Source organism: Mus caroli, chromosome 13 (genome assembly GCF_900094665.2).
Source record: "Mus caroli chromosome 13, CAROLI_EIJ_v1.1, whole genome shotgun sequence".
Lineage (NCBI taxonomy): Eukaryota > Metazoa > Chordata > Mammalia > Rodentia > Muridae > Mus > Mus caroli.
This window is the reverse complement of record NC_034582.1, coordinates 90,073,581-90,092,578: the sequence shown is the minus strand read 5'-3', so window position 1 is coordinate 90,092,578 and position 18,998 is coordinate 90,073,581. Positions and strand designations below refer to the sequence as shown.

Sequence of the window (18,998 nt, the reverse complement as noted above, 5' to 3'; positions counted from 1 at the left end):
CACTTTGTAGACCAGGCTGGCCTCGAACTCAGAAATCCGCCTGCCTCTGCCTCCCGAGTGCTGGGATTAAAGGCGTGCGCCACCACGCCCGGCTTGGTAGATCCCACTCTTAATAGTAGCTGGCCAACACAAAATAGCTCTGGCTTTGTTTTGTTTTGTTCTGTTCTGTTTTTTGTTTTTTAAACAAAATCTCAATCATTCAATTTTACCAAAGACTACTTAAGAGCCAGGGGGTGAAAGGCTGCTGGATAGGAGAGGCAGAGGAAGCCCCTAGAGAAAGCAACTGGTTACTTGCTCCACCTCTTGACCTATGGTTGACTTTCTTTAGTCCTTTTTACAACACACAGAAAGCTCTTGGATTAAAGGTGTGTGCTAGGGCTGAGCCACACCACGACTAGAAACAGGTTTTTCCAGTAAACAACACAATCTCTGTTTTCACAGTGTGATCAAATATCCTGCAATAGAACTCTTTTTTTTTTTTTTTGGTCTCATGTGGCTTTGTTTGAATATTTTTTTTGGTCTGGTTTTTGCTTGTATATTATGGTTTTAGATTTTGTAGTTTTATGAGGTTTGTTTATATGTGTGTTTCTTTGATTTTTGTTAATTCTGCTTTTTGTTTCTTTGGTTGGTTCTAAAGAGAGAGAAAAAAGGGCATGGGTGAGTTGGGAGACAGGAACATCTGGGAAGAATTGAGGGATGAGAACCTGTGATCAGAATATATTGCACAAATAAACATTTCTTTTCAATTAAAAAAACAAGAAAAAGCCATTTGTTTTCAGATTAAATATGTATTTTTACACTAAAGGACAAGAAAGACATGGTGGGGGGGGGCATACAATATTGGGCTACATTCAATCATAACTATATATATTCAGTGTGCCATGTAAATCTATATCAGAAACCAAAGCCTTCACATAGGAGGTGATATTCTATCTCAGTTTTGCTATTCCAATGGACTTTGGCAGAGAGAGTTGGCTTTTGTTGCTGCTGTTGGTGGTGGTGGTGGTAGTTGTGTTTATTCTTCTGGTGTGTCTGTGTCAACACAAACACACACACACACACACACACACACACATCCCTGCATAAAAGACATGGTGAGGCTGGGGACTGACTTGGTCAGGAGGACAGAAAGGCTAGCTGGGCTGAGTAGGCTAAGGCAGTAGATGATGAAAGGCTCTGGTCACCAGCTATTTGGTTTTCTTGTCTACGAAATAAGGATAACATGAATCCTGCCCTTCTAGATTATCACATTATTTGACTGTACCAAAGTCTTGGCAGTATATGTTGGTACATAAATGCTAAATAGTGCTAACAGGAACAACAAAAAGAATCATGCATAAAAGATATCGGAAGCATGCTGTTTCTCAATGTATTTTTTATTCCATGCCAAGGGGAAATTAATTTTAACTTCTATTTCTTTTTTTTTCCTTAACTGAGAATGAATTGACAATGAAACATTGCTTTCTCAAAATTTTTTGTTTGCTTATAATGAATATACTCAGATATACTCTGTATAAGTTACAAAGACATTCACTCTCAGAGTATCAAAAGCAACAGCTTTCAATATCATTTATTCAGATGGACAAATATTCAAAAATAAAACCTGAATTGAACAGAATTGGTTGTGTCACAACAGAATTTTACCATTTCCACAATTTCTTTTTTTTTTTCAATTTTTTATTAGGTATTTTCTTCATTTACATTTCAAATGCTATCCTGAAAGTCCCCCATATCCCCACCCCCCACTCTCCTACCCACCCACTCCCACTTCTTGGCCCTGGTGTTCTCCTGTACTGGGGTATATAAAGTTTGCAAGACCAAGGGGCCTCTCTTCCCAATGATGGCTGACTAGGCCATCTTCTGCTACATATGCAGCTAGAGACATGAGCTCTAGGGGTACTGGTTAGTTCCTATTGTTGTTCCACCTATAGGGTTGCAGACCCCTTTAGCTCCTAGGGTACTTTCTCTAGCTCCTCCACTGGGGGCCCTGTGTTCCATCCAATAGCTGACTGTGAGCATCCACTTCTGTGTTTGCCAGGCATAGTCTCACAAGAGACAGCTATATCAGGGTCCTTTCAGCAAAATCTTGCTGGTGTATGCAATGGTGTCTGCGTTTAGAGGCTGATTATGGGATGGATCCCCGGGTGCGGCAGTCTCTAGATGGTCCATCCTTTCATCTCAGCTCCAAACTTTGTCTGTGTAACTCCTTCCATGGGTGTTTTGTTCCCAATTCTAAGAAGGGGCAAAGTGTCCACACTTTGGTCTTCGTTCTTCTTGAATTTCATGTTTAACTTCTATTTCTTTTTGTCAGAATGGAGAAACCCCATTCCTGTTGGCTGTTGTGGGAGGTCATGAAGAATGCAGTCGAGTGCTCCTGGCAGGAGGAAGTGATGTCAACATTCCAAACAAAGTAGGGATCTGCGCTGTGGTCAACCATACAATGGGAGAATGGCTTAGAATATTCTTTGGAACTCTTGTTCTTAATTGGTGGTTTGCTGGGTTTTTATAGAATTAAAATTTTAGTATACCTTCTTTTGTATAAGAATTAATGTTCACACAGATACCCTCTATTGATGACTCTTCAGAAGCAATGCCATTTTTTTTTCCAATTCATTTGGGGAAGACTGAAAATGAGACAGAGGAGAGGGATCAAGGACCCTTCACAGCAAGATGACATTCTCACTCCACTTGTTGATAGCAAATACTAAAGAAGAAAGTTTGCTGTGTGAGAGCTCCCTGGGTCATCTTGGGCCTAAAGAATGTGGGATGCTGTCTGCCTCCAAATATAGAATACTTTCATATTTAATCATGGTGTTAACAAACTTTGGAACTTTCAAGTCTCAGTTACTGTCCTATTGCTGCGAAGAGACACTGTGAACAAGGCAGTTTAAACAAAACAAAAAAAAGCATTTAATGGAGGTTGGCTTACAGTTTCAGAGGGTGAGTCCATGAGTTCATGACCATCATGGTGGGAAGCATGGCAGCGGGCAGGTATGGCGAGGGAACGAACAGTAGCTAAGCTTACATCCTGATCTGCAGGCAAAGATTCAGAATGGGTGTGGCATGCCTTTTGAAGTCTTTGTTCATTAGCACAGTTCCTAGATAAACAATTGAAGTACCCATTATAGTCCAGAGCTGTTCCCATTTATCCTGGAGAAGACTCCTGGGGAATAAGCAGTGTGGAGTAAGAAGTCAGCTGCAGCAGCGCACACAGTCAAAGGTAGCTTGGACTTAACTTTGCTTTGACACCTATAGAGATGCCTTCAGTCATACAAATGCCTTTACCTTGCTGACACCAACCTCCGGCCTCTAGAAAGTGGCTTCTGTGTTCTCTTGTGCCTCCCTGTCACTAAGGTGTGACGGTACACAGCTAAGTCATTTCTAAGGAGATAAGTGGAGTAAGATCATGGATTTGGCTGTAAGCAGCCTTCCTCCATTTGTGCTAGATGGAGAGACTGCCCAGTGTGCGTGATAGGCTCTCTTCAGCATGTCAGGTACCACAGGCCCCAGAAAGATTTTTGTAGACCTTAAAATCTCAAACCTCTGGAAGCCTTACGTCATATCTTATTAAATATATTTAAATACCCCTATTCTAATATATATTACCACGATTACTCTAAGTAGATTTTTTTATTTTTATTTTCAATCATTTGACTGCAGTAAACTTCATCTAATTTTTACATGATTGATTTCTTAGAACACTGTGTATATACTTGGAAATTTTCAGGAGGTTAAAAAAAAGGAAAACTGTAAGTCATTGACAAATGTAATGAATATTTTATAATATTGCATTTAACAATCAATGAAGTAGGAACGTGTCAATTAAATATTTATTCACTTCAATTTGTGGCTTTCTTTTGGTACCTTGAAACTAGTGATTATTTTTTTTTCTCTTAAGTTTCACAGATTTCTAGGGGCTGGAGAGATATGGCTCAGAAGTTGAGAACACTGGCTGCTCTTCCAGAGGACTGGGGTTTGATCCTCAGCACCCACATCGTGGCTCAAAACTGTCTATAACTTCAGTTGCAGGGGATCTGGTCTCCATGGGGACCAGGGACAAACACAGTATACAGGCGTACCTGCAGACAAAACACCCAAACACGGGAAATAAAATAGTTGCACATGTCTCTTTACTTCTTGTAAAGTGCATAGGCCATGTACATTGTGCCTGTATGTAAGGCACATAGGCCACGTACATGGTACCTGTATGAGTGGGTAGAAGGTTACAAAACCCTACATTTTCTACCATAGGACACTGGCTTTGAGTTTTTCAGACATTAGTTTCTTAAGTCAGAAACCTAAATCGGTGGCCTCAGACCTTCCCAGGGCCACTTCTGTCATTCTGATCTCAGTCTAAATGTCACCTTACCTCAAAATTATTCTTGGTCATTCAATACAAAATAGCTGTCTGGTCAGCTTTTTTTGTTTGTTTTGTTTTGTTGTTTGTTTGTTTATTTGCTTTTTGAGTTGGGATTTCTCTGTGTAACCCTATCTGTCCTGGAACTAGGTCTGTAGACCAGGCTGGCCTAGAATTCACAGAGATCCAATCCTACCTCTGCCTCCCAATGCTGGGATGAAAGGTGTCTGCCACCATGCCTGGCTCCAGTTTGGCTCTTTTAAGTTTGCATTGTAGCTGACAACAAGCAGCCAGTGTTATTCTTCTAACCAAGAACCTGTCCATTAGAGTTTACTCTAAAGCTACTGATAGACCAACTACCAGACCACCAGGCCATGGATCAATTCCATACTGGAATCTAGTATCAGGCATCTAATAGAGATGCTTACAAACATATCCTCCTGACACAGTGTGTCACATAACGAGTGCTCAGTCATGTTTGTGGAAGGAATAAAGTGCTATTTATCTTTCCAGCATTACTGTGGCTTAAAGGAAAGAGGTAGAGGGTACTATAGAAAGAATGGGAACTCATGCTCAGAGATATCCATATCTTAGTCCAATAAATATATATTTATATATTTATTTATTATACTTAGTATAATAGTGGTTATATGGCAAAAACCGACTCATTCCTATGAGATTATTCTGGGTTATGTGATCTTAAGAGTCTGTTAAAGTGAGGAGAGATGCAGGAAGGACCAACTATATACCACTGAATTTTGAAGATGGCTAGAAGGGGGCATAAGCCAATGTATTTAGGCATTTGTAAACCAGTTCTCCCAGCAGCCTTCAGAATAGAACTTGGCTCAGTAAGACCCACATCAGACTTCCTGACTTTAAAAACATTTTTTAATGATTCACTAATTAACTTTAATAACTAATCTTTTAAAATATTTATTTCCTTTTTAAAATTCACTTTACATCCTGATCACAGCCTCCCTCCCTTCTCTCTTCCCAGTTCCACCTTACAAATCCCTCCCCTCATTGCCCCCATCAGACCAAGCTCCACATTTGCTGCAAATGTGTAGGGGGGCTGGATCCAAGTTTGTTTTTAAGACACTAAGTTTGTGGCAGCAACCTGTAGCCATAAAGAAAACAAATATAGTAGGTGGCTATGCTGTATTTACAGGTGGAGATAAACAGGCTTGTACTTATAAGCCTTCTATGCCAGGTCACACAGTGTTTAGCATCAGCTCCAGCTAGCTTTCAGTCGGCCACTCCCATTACCCTCTGTTCAGCTACCTGTTGCTTTCACAACAAACAAGCAAAGCTCTGTGGCCTAAAGCACCCATGTGGTATTACCTCCCAGGGTGTGTCAATCTCAGCATACAAACAGTCTCTAAGGATTACGTTTATGGACAGTGTAATGTTGTAGTGGGAAATGTGTGTAACCTATAAGCTTGTTCAAGGACATTGTAGCCAAGGGACATTCTAAAGGTCAAGACGGAAAAGGTTTACTTAAGGCATTTGAAATAAAATTGTTAACCATCTGGATCAATAGCGTGAGTCTTGGGCCCACGATTAAACAGGAAGTTGCTAGGCAGATGTCCAGATATAGTTTTAAGATTTTATTTTTTAACATTTATATGCATGTATATGTGTGCATGTTTGACAAGGTATTCACATGTGAGTGCAATTGCACATGGATGCCAAAAGAGGATGTCTGATTTCTGGAGCTGGACTTACAGGCATTGTGAACCACCTGCATAGATGCTGGGAACCAAACTCAAATCCTCTGCAAGGGCAGAACATGCTCTCAAGAGTTGAGCCATTTTTTTTTCCCAACTTCTAGGATTATTTTTTCCAGTAGGTTTATAGGTTTGAATATTTAGTCCCCAGCTGGTGGAACTGTTTGGGAAGGATTGGGAGGTGTGGCCTCACTGGAGGAGGTGTGGCTTGTTGTAAGAGGTGTAAAAGCCCATACCTTCCCCAGTTGTCTCTTTCTGCCACATGGTTGTTGCATCAACACATAAGCTCTCAGCTACTGCTTCAATGCTATGTCTGCCTACCTGCTGCCATACTCTCTGATGTGATGGTCAGGGACTCACCTAAGCCAATAAACTCTGCTGTGAGTTGCCTTGGTAATCGTGTCTTGTCACAGCAGTGGAAAGTAACTAGGGCAACGCTTGTCAATAGTTATATGTACACCAGACCTCTCTTTTAGAACCTCCTGGTATTATCTATTCATTTATTTGGACTGATCAAAAATGGAAGTCTATTTTGATCCTGAAAACTTTCACAGTGGGTTGACTGGGCTCATCTGTGATAATCCTTCTTTACGTGTGTTTACATGATTATAGTCAGAGTTTGAGTCGGGTTTTGGTCATGTAAAGTTTTATTTGAACTAGATATCCAAGATGGCTCATTTACTTCCTTGGAAGTTGTTGCCAGCTATCAACTGGGAGGTCAACGGAGCACCCACAAATGGCCTCTATGTAAGGCTTGCCCTTGGGTAGCTTGGCAGCTGGCCCCAAGAGGAAGTACAACAAGAATCAGAAGCAAGAGAGGAAGGGGGTGGAAGCTGCTAGGCTAGCTAGGGGCCCTGCCTGGAACTGACTCCTTATCATCTCTGCCATATCCACTGGCCAAAGCAGTTGAAGGTCCATCTAGATTTGAGGGAGTAAAGAAATGAGTTCTAGCTGTTGATAGAGGAATGGTAAGTAGGTCAGGGGATACTAACTTAGCCACTTGGGGGAAGCAGTTCTCAAAAATGCCCTTATTTGGAGGACCTGATTATATTTTATGGCAACCTTATAACCAGCCGTTACTAATGCATTGGCTTGTATTGTTGTCAGTTCTCACGGTAGGTTGCTTGGAGGCTGACTGGAAGCTAACCAAGAGCAGAGCACAGTTTTGAGCTGAGTGCCACTTAGCTCAGGCACTAAGTGAAGATGCATAGGCCCCAGAGAGTGGCAAGGGGCAGTAGGAGTGACTGAGAGTTACAAAAGGAGTCCGGCAAAAGGATCAAAAAGCAACACTTTGCATAGGTGGAATTCCTGCTAAGCCTTGAAGCCATTCCTGGGAGAGCCTGGAACAAAGGCAGGAGCCAGAAACCACTGAGGGCATTTGTAGGTTTTGTTTTTTGTTTTTGTTTTGTTTTTTCTTTTGAGGCCAATGCCACTCACCTATTTTAACTCAAGGAAAGGATTTGCTGGGGACCAGAGAGTGGTAAACTTGAGTCTGGAAGTAGGGATGTAACTCACGTGTACCTGAGTCATAGTGTCTCAGTGTCTTAGGTTAGGCTCCTGTGATAATGACGACAACAACAACGACAACAACAACAACAACAACAACAACAATAACAACAACAACAACAATGGCAAAGCTGGGTGATTTAAGCAGCAAGCATTTATTTCTCCTAGTTGGAGATTGGAAACAGAGCCTGGGTACTAGTAGGGTCAGGGACTGGTGAGGACACTTCACCAGCTTCCCTGGAAGCCATTTGTGTCTTCCCATGGCTTAAAGAGGGGCAGATCGCCCACAGTGGTTTCTCCTTCACCTCTCGTCACATCAGTATGAGGAGTTTTGGAGACCCAGTCAGGCTGTATCACATGGCAATAGAGGACACTTCAAAATGATAGGCTTTAGATTGATCAGAAACACGTTGGATTCCTTTCTTTAAATAATTATACCAAAGCACCAACCGCATGCGGACAGTAACGGGATCCCCTCCCCTCCCCTCCCCATCTGTTCACTGCAGCTCAATGTCAGTGCCTTGCAGACAGCGACCCGGAATGGCCACACAGCCCTTGTCAACTTTCTTCTCAGTGAGAATGCTGATTTGCAGCAGCAGAAGGAAGTGAGTCCAATCAATATGGGCTTGGGTGCGGGGGCTGTGAGGCTGGATGTTCAAGTGCCCCAGGCAGAGACACACTGAAGATGAGAGATTTCACAAGGAAAGGATTCTTTTAGGGGAAACATTGGCTTTTTTTGTTTTAAATCTTAATCATGAGAAATAAAGTCCAAGGGGTAAATTTTCCCTGCACAAAACAAAATCTTTGTTTTTAAAAGAGTCAGATAGGCTGCAGTAAGTCTCAGGAGTCTGGAGGTGCCTTGACTCCTGTAGAAATCTCATCTGTCTGGGAAATTCCGGCTTCCTCTGCGGCTGCCGCCACTCCGGGATGTTAAGAAAATGGACCATTGCCCCATCTCAGAATGATCTTGTGGTTTATTTCAAAGTCAATCCCTTATTACTGATTGAGGTTTTTCTGAAGTTTGGACTGACTTTGGCAGAACAAACACAGGCGCTCTGTGCTGGAATCCGACAAGAAAAATCCCTCTATCTATCTCCCACTCTATTTTCCTCTCTTCTGCGAATATTATTTCCTCTGGCTGTGCCAAGCCATTTCTATTTATGGCACCGACTTGAAAGGAGGGATATGACCTGAGCCATGCCTGATAAGTTTTTAGAGCATGGACTTAGAGGGATTGGCTCAGTGCTTACCTAGCTCAGGCCAAGGAGGTTTCTTCATCCCCGGGAGAAGCTGGGCCCCAGCAAGGCGGGTGGCCCTGGCCAGACCGCCGACCCTTTTGAGATGAGGGATGCTGTCTGTGTCTTTGCTCTTGCTTTGTGCTTGGTGGGAGAAGCTGATTTCCAAGCAGAGCAGAGCTTCTCAGCGTCTTAGCTCTCAGGTTACCCCCACAGATGCTCACAGGGTCTCCTTGTCCCCTGGCTCCCTGCCAGGCAGCCTCTCACTCAGCCATATCATACAGCCTTTCCTGCCCCTCATCTCCAGTCCATTCTGCAAATGGAGAGAACTGGGAAGTCTGTGCTCAGGCCCTGTCTTTGCCTCTTCCCTGTTATTAACGGAATTACTGATCTGTTTGTGTATAAAGTCGGGGATATAAGGCCCAGCTCCTAGGGTCCCCATGGATGACATGGCTTTTAAAAACACTTATTTAACCTTCTGTTGTTTTCTGCTTGGTTTTGAGCCAGAGTCTCACTGTGTAGCCCAAGCTAGCCTGACATTCCCTATGGAGCCTCGACTGGCCTGGCACTTAAGATCTTCTTTCCTCTCTCTGTCTTGAGAGTTCGGGGATTGCAGGCCTGGGCTACTTCACCTGCTTAGCCTAATGCTTGTTTGTTTTTGGTTTTGTTTTAAGATAAGGTTTCTCTGTGTAGCTCTGGCTGTCCTGGAACTCTTAAGAGATCAGGGTAGCCTTGAACTTAGAGATTTGCCTACCTCTGCCTCCTAAGCACTGGGATCAAAGGTGTGCATCACCCCCCAGGGTAAATGTGGGGTACTGAGTGTGTAGGTAGTACCACGTGAGGCTGCGTGGAGTGGGCTTGATGCTTAGTCCCGATGGACATTGTCTCAGCACTGGAGTGGAGCTGTAGGCTATCCCAACCAGCTTCCTTTACATGCGTCCCTCCTCTCTACTCTGTCCCCAGAAACTCAGGCCAGCGCTCACCCCTGTCTGCTCGCCCCTCCTACCCCCTTCCTCAACTTCCTGACTCTCCCCTTACTCATTTGCCCTGTCCCCTTAGCACATTGCTTCTTCCTCAGCCCTGAGTTGCCTTCTTTTCCCCCAGAGAGCTCCACAAGCCAGTGTGACTGGGTGGAGGTGAGATGGCAGGGACATTTGAGACAGGGTATGGTGATGGACTGTGTCTGATGGTCTGAGTTAGAGAGGGGAAGGAGGGGAGGAAGGGGGAAGGGGTCAGGAAGTCCAGGTGAGGTGAGGAAGGTGGCTGTCTAGTAAAAGGAGGGGATGAAGGAGCAGGCTGTTGAGATTAGTCACAGCCCACCATGGGTAGACTCCTCAGAGGAGCCCTGAGGCCCACATAAGCAGGGACACCCGCCCTGCCAGGGATCTAGGGAACTTCCTGTAGCTCACATCTGTTCAGGAAATGCTGTGTATACATTTCCTCCTCTGTGGCCACTCCTTTTGTCCTTTGGCTCTCTGAAGGCTTCGAGAAGTCTTCAGTTGAGCCTTCTTAACACGTCCTTATCTGTGTTTGAGCTCAGCTTTCATTTCTTCAAGGAAGCCTTTTCTAGCTTCCAGAAGGGTTGGTCCTCCCTCGACGCACATGCCACCCCAGCACCGTTGAGGTGTCCTCTAAATCACTTAAACTTTGAAACTAAATAGCTGTGTCACTTCGTTAAAAAGAGAAATCTTTAGCCCCTGAAGAGACTGGCCCTTAGTAGGTGCTTGTTATGTATGCCCAGAGTGACAGGCAGCCTGCAGATGGTGGTGACTGGTCAGGGCTTCTTGTGGATCTGACACTGGGTGGACTGTTGTAACTCTCAGAGATCAGGGATTTGAATGCTGAAGCTTGATGCTTTTCTTTCTGCAGTCTAAGGAGCCCCCTCTTCACCTAGCAGTTATCAACAACCGTCCCGCAGTTGTGAACAGCTTACTAAGTGCTGGGCATGATGTTGATGTCTTAGATCAGGTAAGCAGGATGAAGCTTGGACACACTGTTCTCTTGTGTTTCAACATGAAATTTCCAGGTTTCAACACAACGTGTCAGCCGGAAGTTCTCTGAGTTTCAAGGTGCCTAAAACCATTCTTGGGAGGAACATGTGACTCTTCATTAGTTCTGTAACTTCTCTGCTGTCCCCACACTGCTGCTTTTTGCAGAGGCAAAGCTGGGATTCTGTGTGTATGTAATAAAGTTGTTCCTTTTTAATAGGCATAGTTAGGGCTTCTGATAAACAATGACAAAGCAAATTGCCAGAAGTTCTTTAAATCAAAAGCCACTCCTACAATGTGAAATGTTGTCCTTGGCCTGAAGCTAGTCCCCATAAGAAGGCAGCTTTGTTTCCACATTAAGTATCTTCCTATGCTAGAAGGCAACAGAGACCTCTTAGAATTAAACAAACAAACAAAAAGTTCACCAGGTAGTCAGTGGACTGGGACAGAATCAAATACCCTGTAAAAGCCACCTGTCACCAATGGAGATGAACGGGCAGAGCAGCAAGCAGTAGGCAGTTGGCTTTTTCTGCCTCTGGGGCAGCCTCTTCTAGCTGCCTCTTCCAGGGATGCAGGCAGTAGGAAGCCTTGGGGGCTGAGGGTGGGGAGCCACAAGCAGCCTCTGAGTCGCCCTTTTCCAGGCCATCCCCACCTATGCCCTCTGGATTAGGGAAAGCCTTGTGCAAGAGCACAGCTGTCCCAACCTCCCCTATGGCCATTTCCTCACCTGTTGAAACAGCACAACTGGATCCCTTCAGGTTTTTTCCAGCTCCAGCCTCTTGGTTAATTTTTGACCTGGGCAAGGAGATTTACAGGCACTCTGTCCCTCCCTCCTCCAGACAGCCTCCCTCTCTGTGTCGCACCAGCCCACAAGCTGGGAGCCTATCTCCCTGGTTATTAAAACTATTTGCATATTCAAACTTAGTAATGCTTCAAATCTTTTCTACACAGACTAAGCCTTGTGTTCATGTATGATTTTGGCTTCTCCAGAACTGGCTTGATCCATTCTAGGGGAAGAGTGTTGGCCATGCCTGCCAATCAGTTACACAATTTGACCATATCAATTCAAACTTTTGTTACATACATCTGAAATAATGGAATTTATATTTTTTGCATAAAGTATATAAAATCAGGATATACAAAAATGATTTTTTAAAAGTAAATGTTCATTTGACCCCACTGAAGAAGGGCGGCCTTTGTTGTGGTGTTTCCTGTGTTCTTGACTTAGAGTGGTATTGTCAAAGCATGCTTTTGTTGACACAGCACACTTGTGCCTGTGTCCTGTGCTGGTGTGTTTACCTTTCCTTAGGCTTGTTGGTTCCTGTGCTGGGTGGGGAGCCCTCAGAGAGGCACATACTGCCACCTGCTGGCGGCCTTTTCTACGTGCTTTCTGATGGCAGTGTGGTTTTGCCTTTTTTGGTAGGAAGAGACCTTGTGCTTCAAGCTGTTGTGCAGCTCTTGACCCAGGAAGGGGCTTCTCTGCCTGGTGAAGGAGAGGGAGGGTCTGGATCATATCAAGGCTCCTGTCTGTGCAGATGTCTTCACGTCACTCCTCTCTGTAGGAGGTCGGGGTGATGATCATGGATTACACTTTGATCTTCTTGATAGAAAGCGGTGACTCTGCTAAGAAACTCAGTCTTTTAATTCTTAATACATAATCATGTAGAAAATGGGAGAAAAAGCAAAAAAAAATGGCAATAAAATAAACTTTAGTCTCCCCATCTTTAATATAATTTTTAATAGTATCAATGTATTTTTTTTCTCGTTTTCCCTGAGTTTATAGATTAAGCTTAGCCAGATGTAGTGTCTCCTAAAGCTTATTTTTAAAATTGCTTTGTTTTCATGTTATGTGTGTTGGGTGTTTTGCCTGCATGTTTGTCTGTGCAAGGATGTGGGGTTCTCTGGAACTGGAGTTACAGTTGTGTGCTTGTGGGCGTTGGGAATAGAACCGGGATCCTTTGGGAGATCAGCTAGTGCTCTTAACTGTTGAGCCATCTCTCCAGATCCCTCCTAAAGCTTTTAATACTATGTCATAGGTTTTCCTTTTATCGAAATCTTTGAAGCCACTTTATTACAGTAAAATGCATATAACATTAGTTACCATTTAAACTATTTTTATGTGTATAGTTCTGTGACATCACAGAACTTCCCATTTCCCAGTCCCTAAGCCCTGGGAAATACCGTCCTTCCTGCCTATGAATTTGACTGCTCTGGGTACCTTGCACTGAAAGGAACCTTTTGCGACAAGCTCTCATTACACTTCTCAGATGGGTCCCAAACTCCTAGGTCCTTCAGCCTCAGTCTCCTGTGCAGCTGGAACTACAAATCATGACCACACCTAGCTCCTGACTTGATTTAATAGTTGCCAAGCATTCCTATATACTTATATATAGTTTATATAATGTCTCATTGTTCTGCTTTTAAAAAGCGTTATCAATATGTTTCATGAGGTGGGGCATAGTAAAGAAAGTGCTGATGTGACCACTTTATTATTGGGGATATTGTGAATGTGTGTGTGTGTGTGTGTGTGTGTGTGTGTGTGAGAGAGAGAGAGAGAGAGAGAGAGAGAGAGAGAGAGAGAGAAGCATCTGGAAGAATCTAGAGCAGAGAGAAAAGAAAACAGACTGGACATGGCCAGGGCCATCTGTGGGAGAGTGGGAGAGCATGCTGGGGGAGAATAGTGGACAGCCAGAGAGCAGAGAATAGCCAGAAACAGAGGACAGAGCACAGAGAGAACAAGAGGGTGGGGGTGGGGTAGAGAGCGAGAGAATCATGCGGATTCTAAGGAGCACTAGTAGCTGAGGAGAAGAGGGTGTGGAGTGGGAAGGGCCAGGACCTGCGTAACAGGTACTTGCCACACTAAGGGAGCCTGGAGGCCAGGTGGGCTTTGATATGTGGATAGGTGCCTCAGGTAGCCATATGTCCCTTCTGCCAAAGATGAGGGAAATGACTCCTGTGGTAGTGGGTACCTGTCTCACAAGTCCCAGGCTTTTATCTAGAAATGCTCACACAGTGCAGCTTGAGGTCATTTCTGGGTGTTGGGGCTGCCCATGACCTAACCGTAACTTCTCTTTTTAAAAAGATTTATTTATTTATTTTATGTCTATGAGTGCACTGTAGCTGTACGTGGTTGTGAGCCACCATGTGGTTGCTAGGAATTGAACTCAGGACCTTTGTAAGAAGAGTCAGTCCTCTTAGCCACTGAGCCATCTCACCAGGCCCTAACCATGACTTATTCCCATCTTTCAATATTTTAAATTCTGCTGCAACAACTGTTCCCTGTTCCCCCACATGAGGATATGTGCTTTACACATTTTCCCCCAAAATCTGTATGTCATTCTCTCCTGCATATGCTTCCATGACAGTTTACCTCTCTCATGGCAGAGGCGGCAGACCCCTCTGCACGTAGCTGCTGATCTTGGAAATGTGGAGCTGGTGGAGACACTGCTGAAGGCTGGCTGCAACCTGAAAATCACTGACAAGGTAGTCACCCTGACTGCCCTGTTTTTTGAGATGTCAGTGGAGATTTCCCTATTGGCTGCCATGTACAATAGGAACATCAGAATTCCTTCTGAGATGGGCATGAACTGCATCTTCATAGGCAGGAACACACTTACATTGTCTATCTATCTATCTATCTATCTATCTATCTATCTATCTATCTATCTATCTATCTATCTATCTATCTGTGTATGCTTGCGTGAGAGTGTGCATGTATGAGTGTGTGTATGTGTGTGTGTGTAGCACATGGAGGCCTGGAGGCCAGTGGTTAATGTCAGGACTGCTTTCTATCTTATGTCTTTGAAACAGGATCTCTCACTGAATCCAGAGCTTTCAATTTAGCTAGACTGGTTGACCAGCAAGCCCCAGGGATCCTCTTGCCTGTCTTCTCAGCCCTGGATTACCTGGCCATGCAAGCCTTTCACACTGTGGCTTGCATGGTAAGCACCTTATTGACTGAAGACATCTCCCTAGCCCTACACCTCAATTTTTAAAAGAAGATTTACTCATTTTAATTAATTAATTAATCAATCCATTTATTAAATATAAGTACACTTTAGCTATCTTCATACACACCAGAAGAGGGCATCAGCTCTCATTACAGGTGGTTGTGAGCCACCATGTGGCTGCTNGGAATTGAACTTAGGACCTCTGGAAGAGCAGTCAGTGCTCTTAACCACTGAGCCATCTCTCCAGCCCTGCACCTCAATTTGATTGAGATTGTTTAGCTGGGGTGGAAGCTGAGAACACTCACTTCAGATACAGAGGTTTAAAATGAAAGCTTTATTTTCTGAGCCACCAGGGAGGTGACCAGTTCAGGATCTGAATGAACTGTGTCCCCGAAGGGAGGTTGTACAACATGTTCATAGGATGGGAACACAAAGCAAGGTGCATGGGGTAAGCTGCTGCCTTGACCAATCATATTTTGCCACAAGGGGTTAAGCAAGGAAGTTAACATTGGTGACTGGGCCTATCTGGGTCACCTGGCTTCAGGGTCGTGGAGCCAGCTTTTGCAGTCAGGTCTCTTCCTGGACTCTGGCCCAGAAGCTTACACTGATAAAGGAACAAAGGAGTGGGCAAGCTGCAGTAGAAGCTTAAGTCACGACATGCGACAGCACATTTATGACTTGTGTGCCATGGTTTAGATCATCTTCCCTCTTTACATCCTTCACTGGTTAACAGACAAACAGGAAACGCCTGAAGAAGCAGGATAGTTGGGTTCTGGGCCTGGGAACATGAACTCAGTTTTGATCTTGCCAGAAAAATGGAACTCATTCCTGAGATGGCTGAACTCAGGAAACTACCTCCTAACAAGATCTGTCTGTCTATAGGAATTACTATTAAATATTGGTCTCTAGGATTCAAATAATTAAGATTATAAGTTCACATGGTCCAAGTATAGTGTTTATATGTGAAGATTTATAGAAATAATTTCTCACCCATACTTGCTTCTAACCTATTTGGTTTTCATACTACTATGCCATGTGTATGCATATAATAACTCTATTGCTTACACATTTAAAGTACATTTTATCTTAATCTGCTCTCTGCTCTCTAATTTGAGTGTGTGATGTGTGGTGTGTGTGTGATGTGTGGTGTGTGTGATGTGTGTGTGTATATAATGCGTGTGATGTGTATGGTGTGTGTATGTGTGTGATGTGTGTGTATGTGTATGGTGTGTGTGTAATGTGTGGTATGTGTGTGTATGATATATGTGGTGTGTGTGTGTGTGATGTGTATGGTGTGTGTGTGTGTGATGTGTGCATGATGTGTGGTGTGTGTGTGTGATGTGTGGTGTGTGTGATGTGTGTGTGTATATAATGCGTGTGATGTGTATGGTGTGTGTGTGATATGTGTATGATGTGTGTATGTGTGTGATGTGTGTATGTGTATGGTGTGTGTGTAATGTGTGGTGTGTGTATGATATATGTGGTGTGTGTGTGATGTGTATGGTGTGTGTGTGTGATGTGTGCATGATGTGTGTGATGTGTATGTGATGTGTATGGTGTGTGTATGTGTGTGATTTGTGTGTATGATGTGTGTGATGCATGTGTGATGTATATGGTGTGTGTGTGATGTGTATGGTGTGTGTATGTGTGTGATGTGTATGGTGTGTGTGATGTGTGTATGGTGTGTGTGTGTGATGTGTGTGTGATGTGTATGATGTGTGTGTGTGTGTATGGTGTGTGTGTGTGTGATGTGTATGATATGTGTGTGTGTGATGTGTGTATGATGTGTGTGTGTGTGATGTGTATGATGTGTGTGTGTGTATGGTGTGTGTGTAACAACCTCGGTGTTAAGCATGTGATGCCCGTGCTTCTTGCATCCCTTGTGTTCCTCCCTCACTCTGTGCATGTGTGGGCTCAGCTTGGGCACTTCCTAAAACCTTGAATCAAGCTGATTTCTCCTGCTACTCTTCCGGGGGGTCTGGGTTGGGAGCAAGTTGATTCAGAATGAGCAGACTGTTAACAGTGCACGCCAATTCCTTTTTATAATGCATAATGCCAAGGCATCTTTATAAAACACAATATGCTCTTTTTGGTACTGGGCATAGAATCCAGGCCCTTGCCCTTGGTAGACAATTGCTATACCACTGAGCTATGTCTGCAACCTCAAATCTTTCTTTTTCTGGTCTTTACCTTCCTGGTTCACTATGTTCTCTAGTTCAGAGCTGAGAGTTCCGCATATGTATGATCTGAGGATTGTTTTTTTTTTTTTTAATTATAAAAGAAAGACGGGCTGTGGACAATGTGGCGAATGCAGTAGCACATGTGCAGGGAAACATGACCACCTACCCTGGGGCCTAGGCTGGGGCACAATGCCACTGTTGCCCCAGATGTGGCTGCTTGAGTTTATTAACATTCAGCCTTCATCCCTCCCCTGCATTCTTTTGTAGTAACTTTTTCTGTTTTCATTCATACTTAATTCCTCCAAGGCTGGGGTAGAGACTCTGTAGGGATTCTGTGGGCCCTGCTGCTAGTGGATTGGCTATTCCAGCTGTCAAGGTCAACACTAACATGTGACTTTGCTTGTTTTAAACCAAAAGCCTAGAGTTGCTAGCCCCAACTCTCCCTTCTCCCACACTCCTTTATTCAAAGGGTCTGGCCCACAGCTGGCACCCAATACATAAATAACGAATGCATAAACACTACCTTCCCTTTTTACCTGCTCCCACATGTTCTTAATAACAACAACAACAACAACAACAATAACAATAACAAACCCCACAGTATTTCTCAGGCTGTGTTAAGATCAGGATTGGTAGCCGGGTATGGTGGCACACACCTTTGATCTTAGCATTTTGGAGTATCTCCATGAGTTTGTGTCCAGCCTGGTCTACATAGCAAATTCTAGAGTTCTAGACCAGTCAAGCTTACATAGTGAGATGCTGGAGGGAGAATCACACACACGCACACGCGCACTCGCGCACACACACACACACACACACAGAGAGAGAGAGAGAAAGGAGCCAAGAGAGAAGTTTGATCTAACTTGGGGGTCCCAAAGCTCTTGGTCTCTGCCTGCCTCTCTGTCAAGGGCAAATGGCACCTCCACTCCAATGTATTATTCCTTAAGGAAAGTTTCTCCAGCTTGAAAAGTCTGACTTTTAGAACGCTGCATTCCCAAAATAGGCTAATTATGGTGATTCAAATGGCTTTACAAGGCAGAATGCAGACAGTATGCAATTAGAGGCTTGCTAAATGCCTGCCAAATGCAATCCTTCCTAATTTCATTACCAGCTCGCTTGCTTACAGGCTGGTTACTGCCAGCCCCTACTTCCCTGCTCACCTGGGTCTTAGCGCCTGCCCAGAAAACCATGCCTTTTGTGTCACTGAGAATTGCACTTGTAGCTGCTATCCAGACACGGGGTTAGAAATGCAGGTTTCTAACACTGCAATCATTTTCTGGGGGCTATTTCTGGCCATTATGTTTAATTAACTTTAGAGTCTCTGAGTGAATTTTTCATGGGTCATTAGAAATGCAAGTCAGGGGCCTGGGGAGATAGCTTGTCTTGAAAGTGTGATGATGTGAGTCTCATCCCTGGTACCCATATACAAACACCAAGGCTGGGCACAATACTGGGTGTGGTGGCATGCACTTACAACTCCAGAGTGGGAAGGTAGAGACAGTAGCATCCCCGGAGCTTGCTGGCCAGCCGGTCTAGTCTAATCCCCAGGCCAATGAGAGACCCTGTCTCAAAGGAGGTGCTATATGTTCGTTCCTAAAGATAACCAAGGTTGTCTTCTGGCTTCTGCATGACTGCTTATATATGTGTATGGGCACACACATGTACATGGGCATGCGTGTGCGCACACACACACACTTAAAAAAAGAAAACAAATACAAACTACTCTCCTTATTAGGGAAACATGTATAGATGCAGAAATAAGAACTGTGCCCTGCATAAAATCCAGAGCTTGCGAAGCTGTGCTGTGTGAGACAGCCATCGTGAGCAGGGGTCACCTTTTGTAACGTGTGTATGACGTAGCATGAGCTGCAGGCAACATAGGTCCCATATATCGTCCAGCTCAGTCTTTTCTTACTCATTCAATTTGGTTAAAATTGGAACACTTTAACCTTGGTTAGCTGCAGTGACTTATAAAAGACAAAACTCCTAGCTGGGAGCCGTGAGTGAAACCTACACTGAGCTCTGCTGTCATTATTGGCGCTGTTCTTGGATCCA

General features: G+C 44.0%; 1 protein-coding gene across 2 annotated transcripts in view; it reads left to right on the top strand.

The window, feature by feature from the left end:
* The window catches only part of Ankdd1b (ankyrin repeat and death domain containing 1B), a 54,541-nt gene that overhangs the window by 26,457 nt on the left and 9,086 nt on the right, over positions 1-18,998 (top strand). For both annotated transcript variants that reach the window (XM_021180917.1, XM_029468535.1), the window contains 4 exons: positions 2,312-2,410; positions 8,097-8,195; positions 10,695-10,793; positions 14,198-14,296. In XM_021180917.1, coding sequence (XP_021036576.1) covers positions 2,312-2,410; positions 8,097-8,195; positions 10,695-10,793; positions 14,198-14,296 — 396 coding nt within the window. The remainder of the gene's footprint in view (positions 1-2,311; positions 2,411-8,096; positions 8,196-10,694; positions 10,794-14,197; positions 14,297-18,998) is intronic.